Here is a 19,947-nt window from a genome sequence, read left to right as displayed (position 1 = left end):
ATTTGAACAGTGCAAATTACATGAACTTGGAATTTTCTCCAAGTACCACTCATCGTTATTAGGACCTGAATAGAAGCCAGTTCCAAGCTGTTATCTTAAAAAGCAGCCAGAAGCGAGAGTTACTGTATAAGCAAGAAGGTACTGTGCTTTTCTGGTCCCATAAAGATTTATGGCTTCAGAAACCCATCAGAGAAGTTCCACTCTGCCCTGTAAGGTTGCCGTCAGTCATAATTGATTAGCTGGTAGTGAGTTTGGTACAATCCATAGCAATCAAATGTCTCGAAACCCCAAATGGGTCTGATAGAGTTCAAACATCTTCATTACATTGAAAATGTTCCACATTAAGATGGTACAACTTTTCCAACTGTGCACAGAAATGCTTAACAGAAAAGGTAGATGTCTTTTCTTATGAAGAAGCTTGCAGTCAACCCTATGGCTCAAACATTTAACATGAATTTTCCACTGTCTTTTATATATTAAAAAGTGTTTGGAAATGTTTACTGTATAATTTGAAGGAAAATTTAGATCTTTAAAATATTTATGAAAATTGTCATGAAGTCTTATATTTCCGACACTTTAAATTGCCCTCACATCTTCCCTATATGTATGTGCCTTTACAATTTTCTTTTTTTTCACTCTTCTCAAACCATTTTATGGCTTTGCAGTGTCCATATTTCTGTCTCTGTGTGTATTGCAGAGCCTCACACAACAAAAGGAAAAAACCCCGCCGCTATCTAATAGAGTCTAATGTATAGTTAGACAGAGAGGAACTGCCACTTTGGGGTTCCAAACCTTTAAATCTTTTAAAGGCTTCAGAGTGAAAGGCGATTTGAACCCCATGACCTCATGATGGGCAACTCAATGCATAACCAATTAGCCACCATGGGTCCGTAGTCAGCTTCCTTTGGAAGCCCCTTAATACCCAATTCTTTTTCAAATATTTCTTACCTTTTTTGTCTTATTCTGTAATTTTTGGGTTTCAATTGTTGTCATGTTTGAAACTAGGAAGATAACTGAGTATGTTAGTATAATTGAGGAGCTGAAAATATAGTGGAAAACCATATATAAGCAAGTAGAGCTGATGTGGCCTATTTAATGCAATTTTTTCTGAATCAGCATCACAAACACAGGAACACCCATACAAACCAAGACACCAAGAAAACGTTTTTTGTTCTTGGGCTGTACCATGTACCTTAAAGCTAATGTACACAGAGTATAAACACACAGCCCAATGTGTAAGTGATTTTCATAAGAAACATAAATTAACTCTGAAGTTTTAAAAGTCAAGCCTTCAATTAGAATTAAAATTCCCATGGATTTGGGTTGACTTGGTCTCGGGAGTGGGGAAGCAATAAGAGTTTCACTGCTAGCCTTGCAGTAGGCGCCTCGCACTAGCCAGCGCTGCTGCAGAGGAAAAGTGGGCCGGCCTCGCTCCCTGGGGATTGCGGTCAGGAAAACCCCCGGGACCAGTTCTACTCTGAAGCACAAGGTGTCACTACAAGTCAGAAACCACTCTACGGAAGCATTGCTAAAAGCTGGAGATCTTTTTTATTTATAACATAATTCTTATTCATTTTCAGTGAAAATGTATACAGCAGATTAAATTCCCATTTGACAATTACTGCACAAGTTGTTCAGTGGCATTGCTTACATTTTTTTTAACAGTGTTCCAACTTCCTAGTAAACACTTTCTGGTTATTCTGTTTCTAGTACTTTGGTTTCCCTGCACCTTTACCATGGCTTTTTAGTGAAGGGCTGTCCCCATCGGGAGAAGTCTTCATCTTTGGGGCCACTGTGTTATGTCCCTGAACTTGACTCGGGGAAAGGCTTCAGTCAAGAGGGGAGGGATCTCCCAGGGCGATTGCTTCAGGGAGTCCTCCCGTCCGAACTGGTCCAGTACATTGATAAGACTGGAGTTCTGTTCCTCATTTTCCTATCATGCTATCTGGGCCCAAATCTTGGGGCCCCTATCATAATTGTCAGCAGTGGTAAATCTAGTTCTTTGGGTCCCAAGGTAGCTCGGGTGGAGGTTTACCCAGGCACTTAGTCTAACAGTCTAACTACTCTAAACAGACTGGTTTCTTCTCCAAGCCTTTGCTTTATGTCTTTCATTTTGCTCCTACCGAGTAGAGGCCACTGGTTGTATCTGAGATGGCTGTTCCTATGCTTCCAAGACATTAGGTGCTACTCACTGCAATCAGACACAGGCTGTCCACTTTGTGCTGACACTTGACTAATTTGCTCCATGAGGTCAAGTACCCATGCCCACAAACCCAGAAAGTCATCGCCACGAGGTTTTTGGTTATACCTGAGAAATGGCTGTACTGTATCCTTTATGAATGATCATACATACATTTCTATTGGGCTCTGGTGCCTCTTTCAGGTAATCATTGGACTAACTGCAAGGTAACTGGTTCAACCCACCACTCACTCTGCTGGAGAAAACCAAACAAATTCACTCTCATCAAGTTCATTAAGAATCAGAGCCCGCAAGCCTCCAGCATGCCTGGGTCTGGAGTGACCCTGTGCATTCCTACTGGCCTTGCAAGAATAGTTGTGAAACGGTTTGAGGCCTCGCTCTGCACCCTCTCCGGGGCGAGGTTATAGACATTTCAGACAAATATTTTTAAAAAAAGAATCAGAGCAACCCTATACAGAGACTGTGAACCTGCAACTCTTTCTCACGGCAGATAGCTTCAATTGTCTTTTTCAGAGTGGCTGGTGGGTTTGAACTGCTGACCTTTCTTTTAGTAGTTGAATGTTTACCAATAGCACTATTAGGGGTTCATGGAAGAAAGATGAAGCTATTTGATCTCATAAAAAGATTTACAGCATCACAGACCCTATGTAGGGTCATTATGAGTTAGAACCAACTTGACGGCTGTGGGGCTATACATCACATATATACCCATCTGTGCCTACCCATACATCCCTAGACAACTACATCGGTAACCATACCCTCATTTGTTGGTTACGGTTGGCATGGTTGCTTTGATCATGATGCGCTCATTATACCCACATTCTGTGAAAATTTCTCATCACCAAAAATAACAAGTGTCTGCATTCTAGACTAAATGTGCCTCCCTCTTCTACCTATTTTTAGTAACTACCATTGAACCTTAGATGTTCTACTTATTTTGTCTTGATATAAAAGTAGAATCATATAATATTGAATTATCTTTATTTTAATAAACAAATAAATACAGGTATAAGCATATTGAATCAGATTTTAGTTCCAAAATGATCATAAGTACAGTTAGATTGTTTTCAGATTTTAGTTCTTAAATGATCATAAGTACAGTTAGATTGTTTTCAGCCTCCATGATGCTTTCCAAAATTCCTGTTTCCCTGTTGCTGAAATTACACATTGAAGCAAAAATAACTCACTTTTTCTAGTATTCTTTATTAAAGTACTGATTCAGTCATAGAATCTTAGGCTTGGAAAAATCACTGGGGTCCTCAGGCCCAACTACGAACTCAGTAAAGGAATCCTCTTCTTCAGTACTTCTAATAGTTTGAAAGCTAATCATTGTCTGAAATCCTCAATGACAAGAAGCTCATCAGTCAATTGGTGGTTGATGCCATTTTGTTTAGATTGATACCAAGTAGAAAGCAAATATTTTGTAAAGAAAAATGGCAACATATATACAAATGTGCTTGCCACAATTGATGTAAGTGTGGATTGTGATAAGAGCTGTAAGAGCATCCAATAAAATGATTTTTAAAATAACAACAACAAAACCCACTGTTGTCAAGTTGAGTCCAACTCATCAGAACTCTACGTTGGGTTTTAAAGCCTGAAAATCTTTCCCAGGTGCGCGGCCTCCTCTTGCTCCTGTGGAGAAGCTGGTGATTTTGAACTGCTGGACTTGTGGTTCATTGTCTAGTACGTACGCAACAGTACCATTAAGGATACCAACTTCCAGTCTTTATACTACGTCTTCTCAATTACAGTCATCTGGATTTCAAAGTCCTCTACTCTCCCCTGATGTTTTCTCTTTTTAGGCCTAACATGACTGGTACCTTTACTACTCTTGTAGTTATTATTTTCAACATTTAGTTTTTCTCTTACAGAGTCAATCTGTAATGTACCAAATGAATGAGAAGCCTGATTAGTGATCAGGACTTGGATAAATAAAACTCCAAACTCACTGGCAACAAGTCGATGCCCACGCAGCGTGACCCTTAGGGCCTTTAAGGCGGGGTAGAACTGGCCCTGTGAGTTTCCAAGACTGTAGCTTTCTGCAAGGAAAGCCTTCTCTTTCTCCCAAGGAGCAGCGGTTAGCAGATCTGGATGCTGTGCATTTATTGGTAGTGTGGCTTGCAGTATTGTTTTCATCTGGCACTCACACGATTGCCTCATTAGTTTACAGTGAGCTTTTGTTCCATTAAATCTTGGACTTTTTCACATGAAACTTTGCTAATTTTACATCTGACTTTACTTACTTACATCTTGGCTAAATTAAATCTTGTTTGGGCCAGAGGACTAGGAATTATGGAAGAGCGTTGCTCTTTCTCTGACTACCGATTTTCTAACAATGTAACTATATATATCCATAGTCTTCCTCCTTATTCATGTTCTTCAGAAATGGAATGAGCTAGGAAAGTTTGGCTTACTAAGTGCAAAGTAGGAGCTCTGGCTACATCAGCTCTATCTCCACAGAGGTGTCACTCTCCCAAGTGGTAATTGAAAGTTCGTACTGTATCCAGTACAATTGGTTGAGATTCAGAGGCACTGCAATTTGGAATTCAGGAAGATTTAACCGTGAAAATGATGCCAAAGACTAGATCTGAGAGATGCGTATATTTCACAAGACCAGAGGGCAGGGAAAGAAGTGACAGGGAGAAGATTCTTAAATTATAGGGTAAAAAAATCATTCTTATAGGTATTGCAATAAATCAGTTCAACCAGTTGAATATAACTCATGGCAACCCATGTGTGTCAGGGTACAACTGTGCTCTGTGAGTCCTCCAGGGCTGGTTCTTTGGACCGCAGTTTGCCAGACCATTCTTCTAAGGTCCCTTTGGGTGGACTAAAACTTACAACCATTCAGTAAATAATGTCTGTATGTTCACTTAATCTTTGAAACTATTATTTCGTCTGTACTAAACAGAAGGTGAACATGTTTTACTAAATAGAAATACAAATCCAGCTAGAACAAGTGTGGTGGCAGGTAGGGGCGTAGGCACATTCGAGGGGTTTCAGGAGGCAAAGGACACAAGGCACGTGGTCAGATACATATGGAGGAAGAGTGAGAAACAGGTGCCCAGATGACTCCTAAATTCTAGCTACTATGACTGGGCTGCTGACTATTTTATTGGCTACAATGGATCACTCTGGAAGAAACACAACTTTGAGATAGGAAAGGGTAGAGATTATGAATTTGATTTTAAACCTGTTGACTTTGAGATACTTTTGAGATGATCTATATACTTTGACCAAGTAAACCCTAAATACGGGGAATGTAGACTAAACAATGGGGGGCATGTGAAAAGAATTATGACTGAAAGCATCCACTGCTGTGTTTTTTATTAATGTCGTTGGCGGTGGGTGCCATTGAGCCACCCCTCAGAGCAAGCTTATGTACAGCCTAATAAACACCGCCTGCGCCTGCAGCGTCCTCACAGCCGGTTACGTCTGAGCCCAGTGCTTCAGCCACAAAAGGGGAAAAAACAAAAAAAGAAGAAGCAATGGCGGCGATGTTAGCGTTGAATAAACTAGAGGAATGCTTAATAATCTTTACGAAACCTACCAAATAAAATGCTATTTAGCCATTAACAATTTTTATTTAAAAGTTTGTGGCAACATAGAAAATATAATAAAATACCGTTATTAAAAAAGAGAAAAATGATTTTGATATGACAAATGGTGTCAGACCAGCTAAACAATTTTATCCTTAGTCACAAAATCATCCTCATGTAAAAATATTTCTAATATTTGATACACTGGAATTATCCTGTGTGTGTAAATAACTGTACATGTGTACTACATATGCAATTTCATTAACTAAAAATTGGGGTTCAAATAATGTACAGATTTTGGAGGCAATTAATTACTTTATATATTTGTTGAACTCTGAGGGATCCAGATATATATGTACCTAACGTTAATTTGGGTTTAGATGATTCTGTTGTGTTAATATTGCACATCGTTCTCTCGCTGGCCATGTCCAGTATGGTCCATGACCTTGATGGTGGTGACATACGACTCTAGCACTGATAGTGACAGTGATGGTGGTGATGTACAATAAAATGTAGCCATTTACTATTTTCATACTTCTTTCTACAATTTGGAGGCATGGATTATGAAAACCATGTTAAGGCAGTAGATAAAACAATGCATACTTTTCTATAAATTTAAAGATAACTTATTGATTGATTGAGAAGAAACCAGAGCTGGCTTCCAAATGCAAAACAAACAAACAGAAATGTACATGTTAGTAAGACTAGAAAGTATAATTAAACCATATTAATTATGACCCTCAAAGCCAGAAATAAATCTTCTAGATTATATTCTCATTACATTTTCAGTTATATATTTAGCATGCCACTGGTCTTTTCCTTCAAAATCCCGGTTTCAATAGTTGACATGTACAACTAATAGTTAAATTGACCACGAAGTTGAAACTTCAATTAAGGAAGTTTATGGCAGTTGACGGCAAGACACCTGGTTTAGTGCTTGGCGGATTACCAAAGGACTGAAGGTATTAACCTACCCCAAAATTTAACGGGGAAACAATTTACTAATCCACTCCAAGAAAAGATTACATCTTAGAAAACTCTATGGGGAAATTCTACTCGATTACATAGAGTCAGTCCAGGAGAATATTATTAAATTATAGGGTATAAAAACCATTCTTATAGGCATTACAATAAATCAGTTCAACCAGCTGACTCTAACTCATGGCAACCCCATGTGTGTCAGGGTACAACTGTGCTGCCTGAGTCCTCCAGTCAGATATGGACTCGATGGCAATCACCTAACAAATGACATAGTGCTTGATGAAGTCCCTTGATATAAAAATGGTTAAGCATGAAGACTTCTACTTAAAAGGTTGGTGATGGGATCCACCAACAGGTAATTTTGAAGACAGGGCTGGTGACCTGCTTCTAAAAGGTCAGTGTTCTCCTCTGCGCATGTGAGGCCGTCATGACTCAAAACAGAGTCCACAGCAACTAACAATCATCTGAGAGTTCAATTTTCATAGCAAAGGCATATAGACTTCATTGGTGTTGGTTCCATTATGAGTAATATATTTATTATGACATAACTTCATTCTTATGTATCTATTAATCTTGTAATATTCGGTTCATTAACCTCCTCTCCACATCTTTACAAAGCAAAGGTAAGGCTAATTTAGTTTAACATTCCATTGTTATTAAGCATCATAACTCATCTACACCTTGCCCATTTTACTGGCACATGATACAGACATGCATACAATGCTGCATTCACTAAAGATCATTTGTAAAAATTTAAAATAATTTAAATGTACTTACTTGAAATAAAAGAATATGCCAAGCGAGATAAGTAGTGATGAAATGGATAATCCATGTCCAATGATAGTCAGGTAAAACAAATTCATTGCAGTCTATAATTTGTACAAATCAAGCACAATTTATTTACATAAACAAAAATGAAAGCTCATATGATAAGTACTTATAATACTATTTGTTCAGAAACACACATTCCTTTAAATATGTTTTTAAAAACATGTGGTAACTGATCTGCACAAATGTGTTCTATCTCCTACTTTTACATTTTTGCCTATATTCTGTTTATTTATAATTTACTATGAGTTTTATTAATATTATTATAATACTTTTTAAATGCTTCACTGATGAAAGTGGAGGATACATGAATAATATTAAGTATGACTATTAATATCACAGGCTTACTCTGTGGTGGCGATCTTCAATGTATTTTGTTTGTATTGTGTCAGCCCTTGACCTTAGGGACTTAAGGGTGGATCCTATTGTTAACCCCATTCTATATGGAGGGGCTAGACTCAACTAGAAGGAGTGAAACAGCTTCCACAGATCAGACAACTGATAAGGGAAGGGAAACTTGAAGTCATATGTCAGACTCAAAGTTTTGACCACTGTAGCAACTATAATATATGTGTGTGTGCAAATCTATATTTAAATAAATGACATTGTCCTTACAATCGCAACTTTGACCTTAATAAAGCCCTCCTGGGATAACCTTGTTTACCTGAGTCCAATTCCTGAAGGCAATTTTAGAAATTCAACCTCAAATAAAAAGTTCTTTGGCTTCTTCTCATCCGTTTAGAATATGTTTTCTTTGTAAAATTTAATACCTCAACACTGAGACATTGACTTGTAAATATACTACTACATGACAGGCTTGCTTCCTTTTGCTTTTGTTAAAGCTGTTTGGTTTGTTTGTTTTTCCATTCCATTGTTCTAAAAATACATTGTGAACCATCTTTACAAAGAAAGGAATGGAATGCTGGCTAAATTTTTCCAATACCGTATTGGGCAAATGACGTTTTAAGTAGCTAGTGCGTGCACCTTAAATTTCATCCACGTGAGTACTTACCTTCAGTCTCTCGTGGGTGTTAAGGTTACACTGGGTGTAATCTGTCCATGTTCTATTACTTGCTGGATGTCTAAACCAGTTTCCATCTGGGTCACAAATCTTTGTTACTTTCTCTTTATTGAAAAGCAGAAAGAGGGAGAGGATCGTTTAATTAACCTAGGGTTTATTGAGTAGATGTCTAGGACATTTGCATGTAAAATACTGCTTTCACCTGAAGGGTCAAAGTCCTGAAAGTAGTCAGGACAGCGCTGCATTGATTCAGTTCCGGCTGCAACATCATTCCAACACAGCCATCCATCCCAGGTTCTGTTGCAGTACAGACCTGAGAGGGGAGAGGTAAAACGTTTGTTAAGAATAACTATACCGCTCTCTCTACCTATACAGGAAGATATAAAAGTTTTATGAGTGGTTTCATGAAGGCTAAAAATAGACTTCCTACTCAAAATACAGATATGGTGTAGAATCCATAGTAAGTACTTGGATCTTTCACCTAGCTTTTATTAAAATCCAGGAGCCCTATTGACGAAGTAATTATGAATTTAAGGTCCCAGCTGCAAGGTCAGCAGTCAGCTAAGTGTCTGCATCAGCTCAAGGACAGTGAGTTTGCTTCTTCAGTTGTTATTAAAACAAGAGGCCCTGGTAGCCCAGGATTCGAGAACACAGCTGCTAATTGAAGAGCCATCTCTTTGAATTCATCGGCATCTGCACAGGAGAAAGATTCACATCCCGTCTCTGTAAAGATTGCAGCCTTGGAGACCCTATAAGGGCATTTATACATAAATATGAGATTAGAAATCACGACTGGTAATTATTCCTACAGTGGTCAAGGATTTTGTCTTGCTTGAATCCACAAGCAATGCTCATGGAAGCAGCAGTCAAGAGATGAAAAGATGTGTTGTCTTGGGCAAATCTGTTGTACAAGACCTCCTTTTAAAAATAATCATTTTATTGGGGGCTCATACAACTCATCATAATCCATCCATCCATCATGTCTAGTACATTTGTTTCCCTCATCATTATCAAAACATTTTGTTACTACTTGAGCCCTTGGAATCAGCTCTTCATTTTCCCCCTTTCTCCCCCTCTCTCCCTCCCTCCCTCCTTCTTGAACTCTTGATAATTTATAAATTATGATTATTTTTCCATGTCTTGCACTGTCCAATGTCTCCCTTCACCCCACAAGACCTCTTTAGACTGTTGAAAAGCAAGGTTATTACTTTGAGAAATAAGGTGCACCTGACCCAGGCCATGGTATTTTTAATCACTTCATATGCATGCGAAAGTTGGACATTGAATAAAAAAGATAAAAGAAAATCAGTGAATTATGTGCTAGCAAAGAATATTGAAAGCAGCCTGGACTTCAAATCTATAAGAGCACGGTTGTTCTTAGAAGCATAGATGGTGGGACTTCATCTTATATATTTGAGCTCACAGTCAGGGGAGATCAGTCTCTGGAGAAGGACCTCGTGCTTGGTGAATTAGAGGGGCAACAGCAAGAATGAAGAAGGCCCTCCTCCAACAAGATGGATGGTCAAGGGACTGCAGCAATGGACTCAAGCATAGGGACATTGTGAGGAGGGAGGACTGTGCAGTGTTTTGTTCTATGGTACATCAGTTTGCTATGGGTCGGAACCAACCCAGTGGCACTTAACAACAACAAGAACAACTTCCTTAGATGAACAGTTTATCTAAAAGAAAAAACAAGTGATTGGCAATAATTATAATTAAAATATTGAAATTCTTTTTTTGACTTCTATGAAGTCTAGAAACAAAATTAATTCAAATCTAGAAAACCAGTTCTACCTTATGATGATTAAGCATCTGTCAACTGGACACTCCTGGGTAAAGGTAGCGGTAGAGCTCAACCTATCAACTGCATTGCAGTCTGATGAAAACTCCTTGGTGGCATAAGCCTTTTTGCATAACAGAAGGCGACCAAGCAGAGTCAAATCATCCTTGACCCTTCACCTTCTGCTGGAGCTAGATCTTGAATCTGATTCCTTGGTCTCCTGTTGCATCACCTGCTGATTCAGAAGCCTTCAGTGGTGGACTCCTTCTGCTGACGCTGGTCTTCCCCATTCACCAGTCCATGTCCCCTGATGTCTCTGCTTCCTCAGCTTGGCCTGGCTCCTAGGTCTCCTGCTGTGCCACCTGCTGATCCCAGGAGCAGTCAGTCACTTCCTCTGGTCCATTCATTCAGCTGCCTTTGGACCTCTGTGTGCACCCGTCTGCTGTCTCTGCTTCATTCTCCTGCTTCCTGTTCATCAGCTGCCATGAGTCAGAAGCCTGGCTTGAACCAGACTATACTTAACTATTTGTACAACTAGGTAAGCCATTTCTTGATATAATCTTGATAGAAAGGTCTTTCTATATACAACACTCATGCTATGCCTATATTGTATGTTAATTGTATCATGCTAGGCACAAGCATGATTTTGGTGGTTATTGGGTTCAAGACTTACATACAAGTGTCAAGTTGACAAGGGATTATCTGTGATGGTTAGGGATTATGTCAACTAGACACTCCTGGGCGGAGCTTAATTTTTATCAATTATGTCACAGACTGATGACATCTCCTTGGTGTCATAAGCCATTTTGTATAAGAAAGAGAGACTGAGCAGAGTCAAATCTAATTTGGTTCTTCATCTTCTTCCGGAGCTGGATCTTGCCTATCGTTCCTCCATCTCCTATTGTGTCTCCTGCCGAGCCCTGGAGTCACCATTGGCTCTCAATTCATTTGGCTGAATTTTGATCATCCATCAGCCTGTGCACCATGCTTTCTGGCTTCAGCATCTTACTTCCTGTTACTCAGTCTCCGTGAGTTAAAGAGAAGCCTAACTAAAATCAGACTAGACTAACCTGTTTCTTCAACTGTGTGAATTATTTCCTGAGGTACATTTCTTTTGATATGCCACACATACAAGTGTCACTGGTTTTGCTTCTCTAGAGAAACTAACCAACACATTCCTTAAATTTAGACTATTTATTAATGAATTCATGTATTCCAATCTTTCGTTCATTTTCAGCTTATTCTTTATCAGTGGCAAAAACACTATAGAATTCTTTCTCCAATTTTCCCCAAATATTTTGTTTTACCACTAATTTTATATCATTGGAATTGAATAGGGAAATATTGCATGGACCATAATTTATATTCTTTCTCATAAAAACAAACAAACGTACTGTCATCAAGTTAATTCCAACTCATAGCAACCTTGTGGGGCAAAGTCAACTGTCCCTGTGGGTCACTGAGACCGAAACTCTTAAGGAGGATAGCACGTCCCTGGGAGCAGTTCATTTTCCCTATGGTTACCAGCCCATGGTGAGAACATTCTACACTACTTGGGCTCTTTTTATCTAGCCAATGTAGCTTAAATGTTAATTCTTAACAATAAATTTGTTCAGCAAATCAAGCATCTTTACGAATTTACCTTAATTATAGATAAGTAGTCCCTTAAAAACATTTGTGGGGTCAAATAGACTCGGAAACCTTAAGTTAAAATAAAGGCAGATTTTTAGCACCAATTTGCTGGAGTATTAGAATTATGGAAAGTGTTAAGAAACTTCAAGACAATTTGTTACACCATGATCCTAAACTTATTTGACTATGGAATTACGGTATCATCAAACTCTTCTATATAGACTCCTATAGTTAAGTTAATTTGAAAGTTACTTTTAAATACTTCTAAATGACTAGCAAGTTGTTAATTCAATAAAATAATGACAAACCCAAACCCACTGTCATTGAGTTAACCACACTTAGCCTATAGGGTTTTAAGACTGAAAGGACCGTATATACTTGAGTGTTAGTCCGCCTGCATATTCACCGAGGCACCTAATTTTACCAGAGTTTGCATAAAAATGTGCTGAAAAACTTGGCTTATACTCAAGTATATAGGTATATATTTTCTTTCTCTATCATTTGCAATGATGTTACAGAACACACATATACATTCTTTAAAACATCATTTTTAAGGGACTGTACATTTTCCAGGGCGTAAATAGCATCACGTTTCTACTGTGGAGCAGTTGGTGAGTTGGCAGAATTGACAATGTGCTGAGCACCCCAACCTCCAACACCACCAGTGCTACTGAAACAGTGACACATAGAATTAAATGGATTGATGGGAAAACTGATGTGCATTAATACAGAATTTGTAAACAAATATTTTAAGTTATAATATATAGTAAAGTACGTATTGACCTATATGAGAATAGCCATTTTGGAGAATCATTTTAAAAATAGTTTTAACTAAAAAATATCTTACAGGAATAGTATTGGAACAAATATAACACAAATAGCTTTTTAAAAAAACCATGAGTTTGTTCAGTAAAACTTAGATTTTGATTAGTTGACCAACATTTGTAAATAATACTAATCACAAATAATAATAATCTATCTTTAAAATTTCATTTAAATAGCATTGGTTACAGTACTATTGTTTTTTTAATTTAAATTTTTTCTAAAAACTGTTCCCACAATTATTGTAAAGGTATCCTGTCAATAATCAGACTCTAATATCTATCTTTTTAAAAAAATTGTATGTTTTCTTTTTGCTATACCAGGAAATTATATTTCTTTTACTTATCTTTCTATCTTTGAAATCCAGGCAAAATGCAGTAGTAGGTCCTCAATAAATGTTACAAAACAATGAAAATAATGCCTTATGGAAACAGAAGCACTGAGTGGCTTTAAACAAAGAATGTGCTATTCAAAATTATGTATTTTCATTAGTTTGCTATGCAGAGTTCTAGATAACCAGCTTGTGAAAAAAATATATTCATATTCCCTAATGTCCACAATTGCTTTAACTAAAGAAGCATACTTTTGGGTAATTTTAAGTGATAAAAATAATGTTACTAAAAGGCTCACTGTTACATATCATATTATTTATGAGCTTTTGTTTAAAGAGTGGATTAAATGATGTATTTTCTTAAATATTCTTCAAAACAAATGAATTAATACTCATGTACTAGTAAAACTAATATTTATCCTTAGCATATAGCTTAAGAACCCATAAAGATGTACTGAGATTGTTTTATTTTTACAATACATCAAAATGTATTTACGGATTAAATAGTCATACTTACCTTCAGTTTGGTGAACGGGGTCTTGCATAATTTTTTGGTAACATTCATACTGAGCTGTCATGATTTTATTTTGAGTAACGCCCAACTGAAGTATGCCTCCTTCATGCTTTTGTAGCTCTTTTGATTGTGCTCTGACAAGAATCTAAAAGATTTAAAAACAGAAGTTCAGAATTGTGAAAATATCTTTTTCAAGGTAGTCTGTCACAGTGGAAAGCAGCAAGTAAAATGGCGTGTTTTCCTGGCAAAGTGGTTTTCTGAAAAATCCTCATCTGTAGTGTTTGTTCATGTTCATGCTATCAATATTTCCACCTTGCCAAATTTCTAGCTACCAACGAGACATCCCTCATCAATGTTGGAGCTGGACACTGAATCAGCCTAGGAGACAACTCCAGTAGAGAGTTCAATGTGTTCTGGAATGCAGACAGAAGTGTATTCAAAATCCACCTCTAGTTTCTTGCCTGCTCTGTGAATGGAGGCAAGCTATTCAACCTCTGTAAATCTCTACTTACTAATTGTAAAGTGGTATAGAAATGAAATGAAGATAAAAAGGGAAAACATTTTAAAAAGGGAAAGTGTTTTCTGTACATTGAAAATACTCAAAAGAGTATTACCATTTTCCCATGGTATTTAGACAAGCAAAATAATAGCAAGTTCATTTACGGTTGGTAAATAAGAATCGTATTGCTTCATCATTACTAAAGGTTTGGGGTTAGCTATATATGTGCACCATTCTAATTTAATAGCACAGAGTTATATATAATTTTCACTTCCATTTCTACTGATTCCCACCCCATCCAACCCAGTGTGATAGAATTGATTCTGGGGCTGCAAGTATTCATGGGAGCAGTTAGCCTCAACTTCCCCAGCAGAATAGCTGGCAAAAGTGCTTGGACCACTAGCCTGAAGCCCCTTCAAGCTTCCATAGCGTGTTCCTTCTATTATCACCCTGCCCCTATTCTTAACGCTCCAGCAGGAGTTGGACGTGGTAAAGTGTACATAATGCCTGTCAAAATATACCCCATCGCCTAGCCACCATGTGATCTTCACGTGTCCACTCAGGCTTACTGTCCTAAGAAAACGTTTATGCAGCGCTTCTATTGTACAATAAATGGAGATTTACAGAAGCAAAATTAGTATTTTAAAAATGCAATACTTGCTCTGCTGAACAGGGGAACTTACTACAGTTGCGTAAATTAAAGATCTTTTCCCTTCGGTGAATCACTAAGTGCAACACAAGCGGTGATGGTTGCTTCTATTCTGATTCAATTACAATAATCAGATTGTTAACCTGTTACCGAATTTGAGGGGGGGCAGGCAGGGTTGGGCTCTGTAGTTCATTGGCAGGCTCAGTGGAGGGTCTGAGCTAAAGCTCCAGGAGTCCTACTCCCTGAGTTCCCCTCTATTGACGTAAGATAGCATCTAAGAAGTGCAGAATTTGGGCGGCTTCTAGACTTGAGAATGTTTTCAACTACAAACGCTGCCAGGAATGCAGTCTCACTTTTCTCCCTCTCATTTAGGTTTTCTGTGTTTTTCTTGACTTTTCTGGTGTGACTCTGGGGCTTTGTTTGGAAAAGGTGCATGAAAACGATTGGCTGGCGCAAAGGCAGCGGAGATTATGTCTCTCGGTTTCTCGTGTGAAATAAGGAAAACTCTGAGTAAAATAGCACCTCTCTACAAATAAAAATTACATTTATAAGGCATATAACTCCTCTAGTAAAACCATTGACTTGAGCCCTCCATTATGGACCCTTTACCTCCAGCCCCATCCTCACAGGCAGAGAGAGAGGTGTGCTCCCGAGCAGGAAAACACACTCACAGACACTGTCTCAACTGAGCCCCAGCACAGGCCCAGAGTGACAGGTAACACGTTTTGACTGTATGGGTATAGAAATAATTGAAAACACTATGCAGAGTTTGGAATTACATTCGGGTCAATATGTTTTAATCAAAGAAATATCAGTAGGATGGAATCTGTTCTTTTAATAACCTAAAGCAAATTAGTCAGGTTCTGTTGGAGATGTTTTAGCTGTTGTATATGACTATGACACATGAGTGGGAAGAAGAGGTTTTCTTCTCCTACAGCCTTGGGCACCCACAGAGGCGGTCTACTCAGCCCTGCATGCTTGCTATGAATCAGAACTGACTCCACAGCAGAGAGTGAATAATATATTCACTCACATTCTGCTCCATGACCCGGTAGAACCCGTATTCACTGAAAGAAGTAGATTAAAGCTGCCACATCAAAATTGTAAAGTATAATTAATGTATGCATCAAAGACTCCACACAATTTTAGCAATCATTAGCCATTGGAAGCATACTGGAAGTTAAAAACAGAAATCAAAATAAATCAGGAGATATATTAGAAAATGTATGCTTACCGTAAAAATAGGCAAGAGAAACAGAAAATTCAAGATAAACTTTTTCTTCATCATTGAAGCCAAAAGAAAGTATACTATATAAACCAAACTGCAATAGAAAATGAAAAAGAAAAAATTCATCAATATTTACTAAAAGCATATAAGTGGGTCTAAACAGAAAATGTAATTTAAAATGAAACAAAATTTTATATTAAGGATTGGATTAGCACTCTTATACATAAGACATATGGCATCATGGTTTGAAATATTAAAAATATTAATAAATTTTCATCTAAATTTAAGTAACCTCACACATAGGAAAGCCCCTTTTATATATATTCAAGTAATTGGAAAACATCTGTATTTATTTGCCTTTACAAAAATGAGATAAGTGATTAAAATATCAAAATAAAAGTTTCTACATAAACAGAAAAATTAATGTTTTGAAAGAACATTAATATAAAGCTTTTTATTATTATACAAAGTAATTTTAATCTTATGGCCCCTTAGTAATTTAAAGACTTCATTTTTCTCATGTCAGTTCCTTGAGAATCCACATTCCTATGTCATAAAAATGTCTTTATACTTTATTAGAAATTATTCTTCACTGCATAGTATCAATGCTCTATTTTGTTTGTTTTAATTGGGATATGCAAAATCCCCTAGGTCATCTACATTCTTGAAAGGAGGATTCAGTAGATGGACAACACCTAATGAAAGTATTTCTGTTTAAAGATTTCTAATGGGAGATACAATTTTGAGGTAATGAAAAACAGCCTGCAAGTGATATTATCCTCTAGCCCAGTGGTTCTCAAGCTGTGGGTCACGACCCTTTTGGAGGTCAAATGACCTTTTCACAGGGGTCGTCTAAGACCATCTGAAAACACCTATTTCTGATGGTCTTAGGAACCAAGATGCTGCCCCTCTATCTTCTCCAGGCGGGTCCGCCCACATGCGGATACTCATGGACTTCATAGGGAGTGAAAGGGCACACACCTCAAGGATTTTCATCTTTTAGAATTAAAGGGCTAGAACAGTGGTTCTCGACTTTCATCACACCACGACCCTGTGATACAGTTCCTCATGTTGCGATGACCCCCAACCACAACATCATTTTCATTGCTACTTCATAACTGTAACTTTACTACTGTTATGATCATCACGTAAATATCTGATAGGCAGGATGTATTTTCATTGTTACAAATTGAACATCATTAAAGCACCGTGATTCATCACAAAATGGTATGTCATTATATACTGTGAATATGTATTTCTAATGACAAATGACATTTCATCTTGAAGCATGGCGTACCATGGGTAATAGTCTTCAGGCCAGTACTCGGTACTCGCAGGTGGGAGATGAACTGTCATATAGCCATAAAAATACAACCTCACTTAATTGACTGTGAATCAAAATATTTTCCACAGGAGACATAAACATTATATCGTCAGATATTTGAACTATAAACAGGGTTAATCCTGCTTAAAAGCTTGTCATAATTTTTGCAACAGTACTAATGTTAGAGTAAGAATTTAAACATTCAATTTCATATGCTGTGTTCTTGATATTTTTAAAATCCTACCCAGGGAGCACCAGGAGCACCACTGATGCAGGGCTCATGAATTGAACTACTGATGGCCAGGTCAGCAGCCGAGGCAGCACTGAGCACGTGCAATCGCGGCCGGTGTTTGTCAGCATCATGGCTTACCTAGAAGCAGTTTTCTTTGTGTACAAACTGTGTGTTAGGGTTTTCTTCTATCACTTTCACGGAGTTCTTCTTAGTGACCTTAAAAGAAAACTATAACCCAAAAATCAGAAGGAAATGTATTAATTTAAAATGAAATGAAAAATGTAGCATGTAAGAAAATGTAGCATGTAGCCTTTGAATAGAAGACAAACAATGAATCACAGTTTCTGCAATTAAGTAATTAATGAGTTGATGTTTTATTTTATATTACATTTTGCCATGAGGAAATCTCATTTTCCAATACTTACATGTACAATTGTCTCCAGACTCAAATCACATTTTATCTTGGATCATATTTGACATTGTTTTGAAGAATCTCTTAAATCCAGAGGTCATGACCTGAAGATTGATTAAAATAGTAATTTAGTATTAGTTTTATGAGCCAAAATTATAAGATAAACTGAAAGTGTCAGACTACATAATTCCAAGATGATATTTTATGTAGACATTAGAATTTTTTAATTGTTTAATTTAAGCTATATTTGAATTGTTACATATTAGTACCTTCATTACAAATAATACTTCAGCATTAACCAAAGCTATATAGTAAGCACATATGTGTTTTAGAAATATGAGGGGGCTGCAAAAAGTTCATGGACAAATGTGATTAAAAGATAGGGGAACTTTTCCATGAACTTTTTGGAGCCCCTTCATAAATATATTTCTTATGATGAACAATTTTGAAAATGAACATGGTCTTTACATACAAAATTGCTGAATTTTAAGCATAATTATATTCTTTTTAACAGAAATTATGAAATATTTAAATCAGGTATTTTACCAAAATATAAATTAGGAAATACACACACATACAGGGCAAAAGTTCCATTAATTATCTCCTAGCAGTCCAGTGGTGGAGTGGTTATGTTGTGGGTTACTAACCACAAGGTTTGCAGTTTGAAATTACTCCCTGGGAAAAAGACAAACCTTTTTATTCACACAGTGGTCCCAGTATCAGAAACCCACAGGGGCAGCTCTACCCTGTCTTATAGGGCTGCTATCAATTTGGCATCGATTTGTTGGCTGCGAGTTTTGTTTTGTTAGTTTTTGGAAGAATAGAAACAGGAAAAGATGTAGGGGTCTGTTTCCTTATTTTGTTGTGATTGTTGTTAAGTGCCAATGAATCTATCCTCACTCAGAGGAGTCCTATGTACAAAAGAATGTTACACTGGCTAGTGTTTCATAGTCATTGCTTTCAGTCCATTGTTGCAGCCCCTGTGTCAATCCATCGCCCTGTTTTATGCTATCTTCTTTATGCCAAGCATAAAGGTTGCCTGGAACTGTGTAGACTGTGTCTCACAACTGATGGTATGTGCCTGCTGTGTGCCTACTGTGTCATTGAGAGTCTTCCTCACTTTTACTGACCTTTACAAATATGATTCCCTTTCTAGCAATTTCTGTTCCAAAAGCTACAAAAATATTGCAAGCCAGTTAAATGAATAAACACTTTTTACAGATATAGGAGTCGTAATATATAGTTATAATTTCGTCATAATATTTGTTATTCTCTGATAGAAAAAAATTACTTAAAAAATTTTTCATTTATCTAAGATGTTTGAGAAATTGGGCAGTTTAAATATTTTAAGAATGTTTAAAAGAACTAGAATATAAAAGTGACTTTTAAGTTATACTTAAATTAGGAACACATACTCAGCTGATCATTTATTGAGCATATTATTAGTATATTAATGAATGCACACTTCCTTCAGTGATAATGCTTCTCAAAGACAGCAACTATATCTGATTGATCTTGGCATCCTTTGAGATCGGCTGTTAATAAATGTTGATTATATCAATGAATACATAGATAAATATATCAGAACATTATTTCCAGATCTTAAAATTAAAATCAAGAACACCAATTATAACAATGAATTCATTGCCATTTTACTTATGAGTAATTTTTAGACAGTGCTGAATCTGGATTATTGAATATTGAAAAACAAAACAACAAATGTATCGGTATATCCATTTTCATACCAAAGAAGGTCCTATTCTTTATTTAACCTCTGTAATTATTGGATATTAAATAAAGCACAGTTTACTATATAGGATTTGGAAGATACAAATTAGTAGTTTTAAAAATTAGTAGTTCATAACTTGTGCATTAAAGTGTATGTTTCAATAGCCAAGTAAGAACATAAAAATCTTATTGCATTAGGAATCATATTTTTACAAAATCATGCT

At 37.0% G+C, this 19,947-nt stretch overlaps 1 protein-coding gene and 1 non-coding gene across 3 annotated transcripts in view; one reads left to right on the top strand and one right to left on the bottom strand.

The window, feature by feature from the left end:
* The window catches only part of CALCRL (calcitonin receptor like receptor), a 111,722-nt gene that overhangs the window by 33,332 nt on the left and 58,443 nt on the right, over positions 1-19,947 (bottom strand). For both annotated transcript variants that reach the window (XM_075529549.1, XM_075529548.1), the window contains 7 exons: positions 18,009-18,099; positions 17,722-17,811; positions 16,034-16,121; positions 13,655-13,796; positions 8,775-8,885; positions 8,564-8,676; positions 7,501-7,592 (listed from right to left, as the gene is read on the bottom strand). In XM_075529549.1, coding sequence (XP_075385664.1) covers positions 7,501-7,592; positions 8,564-8,676; positions 8,775-8,885; positions 13,655-13,796; positions 16,034-16,087 — 512 coding nt within the window. In that variant the 5' untranslated portion in view covers positions 16,088-16,121; positions 17,722-17,811; positions 18,009-18,099. The remainder of the gene's footprint in view (positions 1-7,500; positions 7,593-8,563; positions 8,677-8,774; positions 8,886-13,654; positions 13,797-16,033; positions 16,122-17,721; positions 17,812-18,008; positions 18,100-19,947) is intronic.
* Positions 2,488-2,622, top strand: LOC142425233 (small nucleolar RNA SNORA9). Its single transcript, XR_012779582.1, has one exon. It is a non-coding gene; the product is annotated as a small nucleolar RNA SNORA9 (small nucleolar RNA).

The sequence above is a fragment of the Tenrec ecaudatus genome, chromosome 13 (assembly GCF_050624435.1).
Source record: "Tenrec ecaudatus isolate mTenEca1 chromosome 13, mTenEca1.hap1, whole genome shotgun sequence".
Lineage (NCBI taxonomy): Eukaryota > Metazoa > Chordata > Mammalia > Afrosoricida > Tenrecidae > Tenrec > Tenrec ecaudatus.
The sequence above is the reverse complement of the archived record's forward strand: the minus strand, read 5'-3'. Positions and strand labels throughout refer to the sequence as shown.